Source organism: Charadrius vociferus, unplaced genomic scaffold (genome assembly GCF_000708025.1).
Source record: "Charadrius vociferus isolate BGI_N301 unplaced genomic scaffold, ASM70802v2 scaffold54, whole genome shotgun sequence".
NCBI classification, from domain to species: Eukaryota; Metazoa; Chordata; class Aves; order Charadriiformes; family Charadriidae; genus Charadrius; species Charadrius vociferus.
Genome location: NW_009648350.1, coordinates 4,296,142 through 4,307,872, shown reverse-complemented (window position 1 = coordinate 4,307,872; position 11,731 = coordinate 4,296,142). Strand labels below are relative to the sequence as shown.

Genomic DNA, 11,731 nt, shown 5'->3' with positions numbered 1-11,731 from the left:
ACTGTTGTTTGGAAGCAATATGTAATCTTCCAACCTGCTGCTTATAGCCGGGAGATGGTTTATTGATTCAGACCCTTGTGATTTGGTATTTGCAATAACAGACTCTGCATGTGGGAGATCGTCACAGCGCTTGTGCCTGGCAGGATTTTACTAATAAACATAAGACCTACAGAAGGTTTTGTACTTCAGTGTCACCGAGGTAAGACGGGGGACGTGAAGCCATCCCACCTTGGCGAAGCACATCCGCGGGTAAAAAAACCCAGCAGAATGTAGCTTTATCTTTACCATCGTTCTCTGGCACGCGGCTAATCACAATATCCTCAGGATACCGCTGTTTCCCAGGCTGCGCTCGCGCGGCGAGTTGCAGCGAGGGCTCCCGTTTTGGCAGGGAGCGCTCCGTAGTCAGCGCCGGCACGATGCTCCCACCAGCGCAGCCCCTCTCTCATCGCAAAGGCATGACAGCAAAGCCAAAATGGCACGGCGGTGACTTGGAGAACGTTCCTTTTCCTACACAGCCGTAGGAGTTGTCGCGAATTAAACGTTCCCGACTTACAGCCCCTTTTTGGCAGCGGCGCAGGAATGAGACATCCCTCCTGGTAGCCGATGCTTAATTTCTGAAGGGCAGTGCGTGGAAGAAGAGTGTGTGTGTGTGTGTGTCCCTTCTCATCACAGCCAAGGCTTGGTCCAACGCTTTAGCTAGCCATGCTATTATTTTTTTTATTAACAGCCCAGTCAGAGATGACTGCCTCTTACTGGTGATTTATGGAGAGTCTGAATAACCCAGTTTATCTAAAAATGTGACAACTTTGCGTTGGAAGGCTGGGTCCAGATGGATGGGTCATCTGCTGTTAACTATATGGTAATAGATCTCCATACCAGGCAAAAGGCAATGGTAACCACGGAGTTATATTTCAAACACAATTAATAAGAAAACAGTGAGGGTGGTTTTTTTTGCCTCCCACTTGTATCCAGCTGTAGGCGCTGAAAAGAGGGACTGTAAAAGCCCAAGGGGTCCAGGCTCATGGACTAGCTGGTGATAACGACATGGAGTAATTAGAGATGAACTCCACTTCCACTCTCGTTTTTCAGATTATTACAAGCTGAGTGCAAGGCGAGAGGACTCGTGGGCAGGATGGCACCGGCAGCTGTACGCTGCTCCGATTTTACTCCTTTCCCCTGTAAAGTCCAGAGGCAGAATTCATTAGACATGAGCAAATTTTGCGCGTAAGAGGAAAAAGCCCAATCTGGGAGGAAAATCTGAATGAGAAATGACAAGTCTGGTGCAATGAGTCTGAAAAGCCACTTGGCGTAGAAGGAATAGCCTGAAAGCAAGCCTGGTGCGAGGAGTGGGAGCGAGACGGGAACGGGGCGGCGAAACCGGCACTCTGAAAGCTGAGCAGAGGGAGGGGATGATTACTGCCTTGCTCACCGCTTCTTCTCTGCAGCGAGAAAGCCCCGGTCACAAGCACATACTGTAGCATTAGAGGATGCAATATGCTTTGCCACAGGACATCCATTTAAAAATATGTCTGAGCATCCCACTTCCAAACGGAGTTTGCAGCTCAGCCTTTTCCACCAACTGCTGACAACAGATTTTCCCGTAAATCGCTTGGTTTTCGGGGTGGATGGCGGTGTCTTAACAACTGTAGTAAAAAGAGAGGGCGGGGATGGGTCTGCGCCTTTTGGGGGAGCTGGGTGTGCTGCGCAGATGCGCCGCACGCGTGTAATTTTAGGTGATTCACTGGGAATTACTAAAGCTTCTCCTCTCCGATACGTAAGCGCAGGCGATTTAAGAGCCGCATTACAGGAGGAGTGGACACCTAGAAGGGTCCGCATCTCCTCTCTTTGCTCTCACGCGTTTGTACAGCTGCCTTCCCGCCTCAACTGCGCTGCCTGACTGCAGGCAAGGGGTTTTGCTGCCTGCACTGCCTGCATGAATTCCCCCCCCCCCCGGAGAAAGTTTCTCCTGCCTGGTTGGGGCCGGGAGCGCAACCGCCTGCCTGTTGCAGGCAGGGGGAGGAGGCAGGGAGTACTCCATACGTCACGTTTAAACTACCGTGGGTGATGAGCCCACTCATCACAGCCGCAGTTGTTTCCGTGGGTAATTCATGAGCTGAGTTAATTGAGGGCGTTTTTCACCCGGAATAGTCCCAACGGCAGCGATGGGTGGGTGGAAGGTGAGGGGGGGGTTACCCGCATCCCTGCTGATGCCGTCTTCCCCTCTCTCCGCACAGGGGGGTTTGCGGAGCTGCTGCTGGTGTTGCTGGGGCTGAAGGTGCCCGGCGCCCTGGGCTGCCCCACCGACTGCGTGTGCTACCCCTCCCCGATGACCGTCAGCTGCCAGGCTCACAACTTCGTCACCATCCCCGAGGGCATCCCCGAGGACAGCGAGAGGATCTTCCTCCAGAACAACCAGATCACTTTGCTGCTGCGGGGCCACTTCAGCCCTTCCATGGTCACCCTCTGGATCTACTCCAACAACATCACCTTCATCGACCCCAACACTTTCGACGGGTTCGTCAACCTGGAAGAACTGGACCTGGGGGACAACCGCTACTTAAGGGCTTTAGCTGCAGACACTTTCCAAGGGCTGGTGAAACTCCATGCCTTGTATCTGTACAAGTGTGGGCTGAGCTCCCTCCCCAGTGGGATATTCGGTGGCCTCCACAACCTGCAATACCTTTACCTGCAAGACAACCACATCGAGTTCCTTCAGGATGATATTTTTGTTGACTTGGTTAACCTCAGCCATCTTTTTCTCCATGGAAACAAGCTCTGGAGCCTCCATCAGAACACGTTCAGGGGACTAATAAACCTGGATCGGCTGCTCATCCATCAAAATCAGCTGCAGTGGATTCACAGGCGGGCTTTTCACGATCTCCGAAGATTGACCACCCTTTTCCTGTTCAATAACAGCCTCTCGGAGCTGCAGGGGGACTGCCTGGCCCACCTGGGAGCCCTGGAGTTTCTCAGGCTGAACGGGAACCCGTGGAGCTGCGATTGCAAAGCCCGTTCGCTCTGGGAATGGCTGCACAGGTTCAGAGGCTCCAGCTCCAGCGTCATCTGCGAGTCCCCCGAGCAGATGCACGGCAAGGACCTCAAGGTGCTAAGAGCAGAAGACTTTAGGAACTGTTCGGGGTCCGAGTCGCTCCATCAGATTAAAACACATACTTTCTCCACAGCGGACAGAGGAGCCTCCAAAACCCACCACCCTCACCACTCCTCCAAGGAGAAGGGGAAGGAGAGAGGGGCCGAGAACAGTTTGCACAGCAGTCAGCCCGCCGCCCCCCCCGGCTCCCGGCCGGGCTATCGCAAACCCGGCAAGAACTGCACCAGCCACAAAAGCCGTAACCGAACCTCTAAACCGGTACCTTTGGGGCCGCGGAAAAACGGGCAGGAGATTCCAGACTATGTGCCTGATTATCAGCACAAATTCAATTTCGGGGTGATGCCAACGCTCTCCCCCAAACGCAAGGGTAAGTGTACCCGGCGGACGCCCATCCGCCCCCCCAGCGGGGTCCAGCAGGCAGCCGGCTGCTCGGGGCTCAGGGCATCGCTCCTGGTGTTTATGATGGTGTTAGCGGCCGTCATACGCTGAGCCCCCGGCTGCGGACGGAGCGATTCTGTACTGCCACCAATCTACAAAGGACCAGAGTTTCTTTTCTTCTTCTTTTTTTGTACGCGGTGAGCGTTGGCCTGGCGAAGGGAGGAACGTTGTCTCGGCTTCTGACGGTCTCTCCGTGCCCGGCCGGGCTGCCAACGCGGACTGTGCCGAACGCAGCGGGAGCGGATTAAAAGGCATTATCACACCTTGTCACAAACAGCCTAAGCGAGCACCTACAACAACAACAAAAAAAGCCAACCTTACAAAGACCCAGATAACAGGGACGGTCGCCAACTCATCGGTGACAACAACCGGACAAATGGACTGTTTCCACGCTCTTGTGAAATCCCGTTCATTCGAGAGCGCTCTGAACCACCCCTCCAATTACCGAAAGGAACATAATTGCTGTAAAAACGATCACCAATTAAGCCTACACTGTTTCTCTGGAAGTGAGTGCAAGGACACTGATACCGATGTAATAAGGACACTGGTTCTCCCACGTTTTCGCCCCTTTGGCTCCAAACCCAGAGGCCAAAGTTGGCTGGGAATCTCTTGGAAGACAATCTCAAACCCCTGAATATCTCAGGCATTACAGCAGAACAGGGCTTGCCTGCTGGGCTTGGAGTAGCCAACGACCAAAGGAAAGACTGAATAGAGGTGGAATTAAACAAACAAACAAACAAACAACAACAAACCCAACACTTAAAGAAAAGAGGCACCCACCGGAGGTGCGGGTTTTTTGTAACCATGTTCACACACCTGAAAGAAAAACCCAACCCCAACAAATGCACAGGCTCCCCCCTTCCCCTCAATTATCCATATGTATGTCTTATAATGTTTATAAACTATATGGAAACTATATCTTCAGAACTAAGGATTGTATTGTTGAATTTATAGCAGACCAGTATATGATTTTTTTTTTTTTTTTCCTCGAGAAAACAAACCGGCAGCAGTGCCTACAGATGCTGAAAGCCATCGGGTGGGCTCAGTACGCGCGGGGGAACCACAGCGGACCAATGTTCTCAGCAATTCAGAGCACTAAACTTTGGGAGGGGTGGGGGGGTTGGTTGTATGCGACGCAGCAAAGTCCATATCCGGAGAGCCAAAACTCACCCTTACATCCTAATTTGTAACCAGGGGGATTAATTAGGAGAGAGATTAATTAGTCCAAATAAATAGAGCCATAGAGCTCTGTCTCCGGGGAGCGTTTCGAGGCCCCGGGGAGGAGAGGGGCTTTTTTGGGGCTGGAGGCAGAGAGGAGCTTCCCAGCCGTGTGGGTGACGTGAGGACCTTTATAGCTGGACTAAGGTTTTCACTGGGGCAGCAAGGAGCAGTTCCCAGGCTGCAGATAGTCCTGACAGCGTCAGGAGAGGTTTTGTTTCTTAAATGGAACAGGTTGCGTCACGGGAAGAGTCAGAGAAGGGGGAAACTACAGCTGACGGGACCAGCGAGAAGCAGCGCAGTGCCCAGGGTTTCTGGTCCGCCGTAGAAGAGAAAAATAAATGGTCCAAGACAGCTGTACGAAGGGGGTTGTGGCTAGGTGGAGGAGAGGGAGCAGACCTGCTTGTTCCCTTCGTCCCAAATTAAACTCCGTGGCGGAGGGATGCATTTGCTGGTCGGGGGCACGGCGGAGCCGGCGGCATCACCGATGGCAGCCCACGGGCTCGGGGAGGTGCTGCCCAAATTCTGCAGCGAGTGTGAATTCCGTGTCAGCGTGGATATGTGAGACCAAACAGACACTGAAGTTAATGAAACAAGGGAAATAAAAGTGATCTTGGACAAGAAAAGGCTGCTGTTCATTTCGTAACGATATCCCAGTAGTGGTGGTGGTGACGTGCGGAAAATAGACTCCACAACTTAGAAAGTTGTAAAGTAGGTATGTTTATTCAGCGCTGGGCAGCACGGGGGGTCGTCCCACCACAGTCGTGCGCCCCGGTACAAAGCGAGGGCATACATTTATGCTACTGCTTTATACACACTCCGTATATGTTGCAAAATACTCATGCATATGCATTATCTGTTCCCGCTTCACATGTAAATTAGTACTCCGCCTACGCGAGTCTGCGCAGTACTTTCTTACGGTGGTCGTCGGGGGTCGCGGCGATGAAGTAAGGAGGCTCCTCTTCGTCACCGCTAATAACCTTTGCCTGTCGAGCATACTCAGATCATTCTTGGAGCTTGGCCACACCGCTAGTCTGGTCTCGGCTGGTCTCTCTGGCCTTGGTTCCTGTTTCTGAACGCCTTAGCGAGACAAGCAACTTCTGAGATAAGCAAGCAACTTGTTACACATCCTACCAGCTATTAAAAAACACACTATCATTATATAGATACTCATTTTGAAACATTTAACTAGTTCCCCTTTATCAACGGCACGTTTCTAGCCCATAGCTCACGTGCGGGCCTGGAAAGCCCAAAGGCAATGGCTCTTGTTTTCCGTCAGACGCACCACTAGCTTCAGGAAGAACAGGCCAGCTCGGGAAATCCGCTCTCCTAACCGCTTTGGGGATGGGGAGAGGGTATTTACACAGCAGTAGATCCCCTGGAGGTATCTGGAAATGGAAAGGGAAACTCCCAGGCAAAAAAAAAAAAGAGGAAAATTCCCCAATGCACTTATTCTTGGTGGGGTGCTGGGAGCGGGCAGCTGGGGGGCACGCCATCATCTCTCCATCTCGCAAGCGAGGAGCGGCAGGGGCTTGGATGCTTCCCTTTTAAATACCCTTCTTGGGGAATAGCAGGAGTAACTCTGGGAGGAGAAAGGAAGAGGTTACTTCATCAAGCCCTCTCCCTTCCAGCTCCTACCCAAACTTTTCTGTCTACAGGGCTCTAAAGCTCCACTAAAGGGATGTCCAATGCAGCCAGAACAAATAATCCGTGATCTGAAATAGCTCCCTCACGTCCTACTCTCTATAACCAATAGCAACTGAATGAGTCTGGCACTGTCCCTTAGAAGTGGAGAATGTTGTTATGTTGGTTATTTCATTTCATACTTTGGAAATCAAAGCTCTCAGTGGGAGAATGAAGGAGAGAAGCACTTTATTAATTTTTTTTAAGTCTATGTGTAACTCCTGTAATATAGGAGTGAAATGTCAGCACAGGAGATGCTAATGTTTTATAAATGATTTGGGTGCAGCAGGCACGATGGATAGTCTTTGAGATGAATGATATTAGAAGAGACTACGCCTGGCTCAAAACCATAATTGTATTTTTAGTATCTTTTCCTTTAACATGTAGGAAAAATAAAGGCAACTCCATGGTGTATTACGAGCCTTGTCAATCAAGCGCTCTAACGCCTAGCAATAAAGGCTACTGTTTAAAAACCAGAAGGGAGACATGATACACGGCTAAATAGGAGGTGTCGCTTGACATGGACTTTGGGTTTGTGATGCTCCTCCTGCCTTCCCTTTAGCTGTGGTCCCTCCATGTGCCCATCCTTCCTCCACGACCACAGCTCTTTGAGGATAAACTAAATTTTTATGGCATACTCTGACACATAGCCTCAATTACTAACTTCCCATCTGCGTGGTTCAGCTCTGCCACGGCCCCTGGTTCACCCTCGTGTGGTTTTTCCCCCAATCCCTTCATACAGCATGTCTTCATGCATTTTGAACGTTGCTCTGAGGACTGGCATAAATCCCCTCTTCTCCGAAGCTTCGCTCCCACAACCTCAAAGCACGCATCTCTCCAGTCAAGCGGACGCAGGTCTAACCGTGACTTGCCAGAGATAGTCTGGCTCAGGCTGGAGAGAAGCTGGAGAAATTTGGGTTTTAATTAGAATCACTCCCAGACACCAAAGGTTTGATACAGGGGTCCCTGGGGTAAAGGGCTGAACCCCCGAGGGTGGTGGTAAGCACCATGGCTGCTCTGAGGCAGTGCTGGGCAGCGGTCCACGTGGTCCCATTTGGACAGGCTGGATTGGTGGGCTGAGGTCAATGGTGTGAGGTTCAACAAGGCCAAGTGCTGGGTCCTGCACTCAGGTCACACCAACCCCATGGATGCTACAGGCTTGGGGAAGAATGGCTGGAAAGCTGCTCGGCAGAAAAGGACGTGGGGGTGTTGGTGGACAGCCGGCTCAATATGAGCCAGCAGTGTGCCCAGGGGGCCAAGAAGGCCAACAGCATCCTGGCCTGTGTCAGGAATAGTGTGGTGAGCCGGACTAGGGAAGTGGTTGTCCTGTACTTGGCACTGGTGAGGCCTCACCTTGAATCCTGTCTTCAATTTTGGGCCCCTCACCACAAGAAAGACATTGAGGTGCTGGAGTGTGTCCAGAGAAGGGCAACAGAGCTGTGCGGGGTCTGGAGGTCTGATGAGGAGCAGCTGAGGGAACTGGGGGTGTTCAGCCTGGGGAGAAGGCGGCTGAGGGGAGACCTTATTGCTCTCTACAGCTCCCTGAAAGGAGGGGGTAGTGAGGGGTGTGTGTGTGTCAGTCTCTGCTCCCAGGTAACAAGTGATAGGACAAGAGAAAACAGCCTCAAGTTGCACCAGGGGAGGTTGAGGATGGATATTAGGAAAAACTTCTTTATCAAAAGGGTGATCAAGCACTGGAACAGGCTACTCAGGGAAACGGTTGAGTCCCCATCCCCGGAGGTATTTAGAAGACGTGTAGACATGGTGCTGAGGGACATGGTTTAGTGGTGGACTTGGCAGTGTTAGGTTTACGGTTGGACTCGATGATCTTAAGGGTCTTTTCCAACCTAAATGACTCTATGATCCCATAAACCTAAACCCCTCCACGCTCCACAGCTCCCCCTGGGCTCCCCCGGCCGTACCACCATTCCCCTTCCCAGCGAGGGGTGATCAGCCCTCAACTGGTGCCATTCGCTATCGCAAGCTCAACCTTTGGACATGCATCGATTCCCCTCTCCGGGGCGCAGGCAGACAGGCTGCCTGTTGCAGACGTTGTTAGACGTTGCCGATAGCTCCCCACAGCTCGGCTACAAGCTCTAAACGCCTCCCTTGGGAAACGTGTCACTTGAGCATTTATTTGCTCATTGGTTTCCCGTTCCTTTAGCGTTCTCCGGTCTGCCGCCCGCACCACGCGCTGCTCTGGCAGACGAGACAAGTCCCTGTCGCTGCGGCTGCCTTTCCCTTCTTTACTCAGTGAGCTTTAATGCTCTAACTTTGGGCTGTTCATGCAAATCCTTTCCATTAAAAAAAAATAAATGCCAGAGAACCCAGAAGAGACCCCAGACTGCGCCTCTGGAAACTCACCCCCAGCGGCAGAATCCCGTTTCCTGAGTCAGAGCCAATTTTCTCTCCACTGTACCACTTTTCCACAGTTTCATCCCATAATTGCTAACATGGAGCTTTTCATCCATGCTTTGAAAACACAAACCATATGACACTGCATCTCTCTTATCCTCCCAGGTAGGATGAAAACCAAACACCTCTTGGATATGGAGAATAATTTTTTAGTTTATCAGTCTAAACCAAGACCACAAGTCTGCAGATTCTCCTGTATTCCCCATCGCTTCCCAGACAACACTTGTGCCCCTTCCCAGCACCAAATTATTTTCTTTGTCTCAGACAGTTGCTCTGCGACATGTACCCCCCCTCCAAAGGAGGGAGCAGAACAAAAGCATCACTTCACACTTCTCCTAAGCTAAATAACACTTGTTGTGGTCCTTCAGGTTCACCCTTCCCTAAATCCTCCGTCTGTGTATGCTTTCTCTGTCTTAGCTTCAACCACACCCCCGGGGAACACTTCCTAAGATCGTATTTCCCATTGCATGACCAAGAATATTTCCCTTTCCATTGTTTACTATCTCCTTGAGGTCTTGTAGGTTGACACCATTCCTCTGTTCCACCAGCGCTCTTCTCTCCCTTAACGCATCCAGCGGTCCCCCGCACTCACCAGTGCTTTGGTGAAACACGAGATCGCCAACACCAGACGATGCCGATGGGAACGGTGATGAAAGGGATGCTCTTGTATTGCTGACCACATTGGAGTTTGTGGGTTACCGATGGAAGCAAGAGCAACTGTGAACACAGGACAGAGAGGACTGCAGCAGTGCTCACGTTTTGCAATGTGTGTGTTTTGGGAAGGTGCCATGCTGGCGTCGCTGGCCAACCAAACCACCTCTCTAACTCACAGAAAAGCAGCCCCAGGAGCAGCACCCCTCCGGAGTCCCCATCCATCTTGCTGTCTCCTGATACACTCCATCTTCTCCTCTCCTGAAGAAACTGCCTTCAAAGGGGAAAAGGATCTTTCATCTCAGTGACCACCTCAGTCCCCGGCGCCCGCTCAAAAGCGGCCAATTAGGCGAACAAAAGCAAGCATTATAACGCAAGCCCCTCGCTACCCACCTCATTGCTGTAAGGAGCCGCTCATGAAAATCCTTTTTTTGTTTGTTTTTTTCCCCACCCCGTGAATATGGGTGAAATTCTCCCCACGCCCAACCACTCTGCAGACGCATCTGTACCTCTCTGCAGGTTCCTCGGCTCATCCCCACCCTCATCCTCCCAACCCGCGTCCTTCCCGGCGCTGCCCTCCATCCTCTTCCTCCTTTGTGAAAACAGAATCAAAATAACTGTTTAACAAATCAGCCATTACCTTCTCCCATGTCACCAATTCCCCGCTATCATTTCGTAATTGGCCAATTTTCTCTTTTACCTTCTCTCTGCTCTGAATACGTCTCGGGAAGCTCTGATTGTGTGTTAAAATACCCTCCCTAATTCACTGCTCAATATCTCTTTCTGCTCTTCTAATTGCCCTTTTAACTTGCTTCTAATTTTTTTATAAATCTCCTAATCCTCTTCCTGCACAAGTTGTTTACACGCACCGGAGAATGTATATGTATTAGCAGACGTTCCTGGGTAAATAATGCACAAAAGAATATTACTGCTTCACGCAAGCTGCAATTACTGCTTTCCTCGGAATAAGCCCTGTTTAACCCTCCTATTTAGGGCACACGCCCCTGCTCTCGCTGCACATCTCCAGGCTATTTCACTCCTGCTGCAGAACATTAACACCACCAGCTCCACCACGGCTCGCTCGCTATCTTCCGGGAAAAAAAAGAATTTAAAAAAAAAAAAAAAAGAATCAAAGGATAAAGGGAATGGTACAGTTAGGTTCCAACAAATCTTTTTTTTTTTTTTTTCGGGAGCACAGCTAGAAGAAACACAACAAAATAGCTACACGACTCGAACACAGTGGCACAACCCCAAGTAATAAACAAATTTGATAGTCTCGGTGCTTTTGATTTATGGACAGCTTACTGCGCTCCCCGCTCTCAGGGAGTTGGTTGTCACAGCCCTTGTGCCGCAGACAGGCGGAGGGTCAGGCTGGCATTGTTTGCCATCCGCTTCATAAACGACTTCCTAAAATTACTCAAAATTTCCTTTCTCTTTTCCATTTCTTCTCTCAATTTGTTTGCGGTCTCCGTCTCACAAAACACTGCAGTACCCGCCAGATGCTTTGAACTCTGTATTTTCCAGCTAAAGGGTGATGCTTAATCACAGGGTTTGAAGTTACGTGTCTCATTCTTCCCCTCTACTCTGCGCTGGTGAGACCCCACCTGGAGTACCGTGTCCAGCTCTGGAGCCCCCAACATAGGAAAGACATGGACCTGTTAGAGCGCGTCCAGAGGAGGCCACAAAGATGATCCGAGGGCTGGAGCACCTCTGCTGTGAGGACAGGCTGAGAGAGTTGGGGGTGTTCAGCCTGGAGAAGAGAAGGCTCCGGGGAGACCTTATTGCGGCCTTCCAGTGCCTAAAGGGGCTCCAGGAGAGCTGGGGAGGGACATTTTACAAGAGCATGTGGTGACAGGACGAGGGGGAATGGCTTCAAACTGGAAGAAGGGAGATTTAGATTAGGTATTAGAAAGAAATTTTTCATTCTGAGGGTGGTGGGGCACTGGCGCAGGTTGCCCCGAGAAGCTGTGGCTGCCCCATCCCTGGAGGTGTTCAAGGCCAGGTTGGACGGGGCTTGGAGCAAGCTGGGCTGGTGGGAGGTGTCCCTGCCTATGGCAGGAGGGTTGGAATTAGATGATCTTCAAGGTCCCTTCCCACCTAAACCACTCTATGATTCAGATGAAAAGGCTCGGGTCATTGCCCAGGGAAAGCGACCCTGGGTCCAGGCAGAAGTCAGCGTTTTGCAACGCAACGCTCCATCTCGCTCAGGGACAGAAG

The 11,731-nt window shown here is 51.1% G+C and overlaps 1 protein-coding gene across 1 annotated transcript; it reads left to right on the top strand.

Annotated features, from left to right (window-relative positions):
- The first annotated feature begins 2,162 nt into the window (after window positions 1-2,162).
- RTN4RL1 (reticulon 4 receptor-like 1) lies at window positions 2,163-3,598 on the top strand. The gene is made up of 2 exons (XM_009885225.1): window positions 2,163-2,166; window positions 2,235-3,598. The coding sequence occupies exons 1-2, from the start codon at window positions 2,163-2,165 to the stop codon at window positions 3,596-3,598; spliced, it is 1,368 nt and encodes a 455-aa protein (XP_009883527.1).
- Window positions 3,599-11,731: the final 8,133 nt, after the last annotated feature.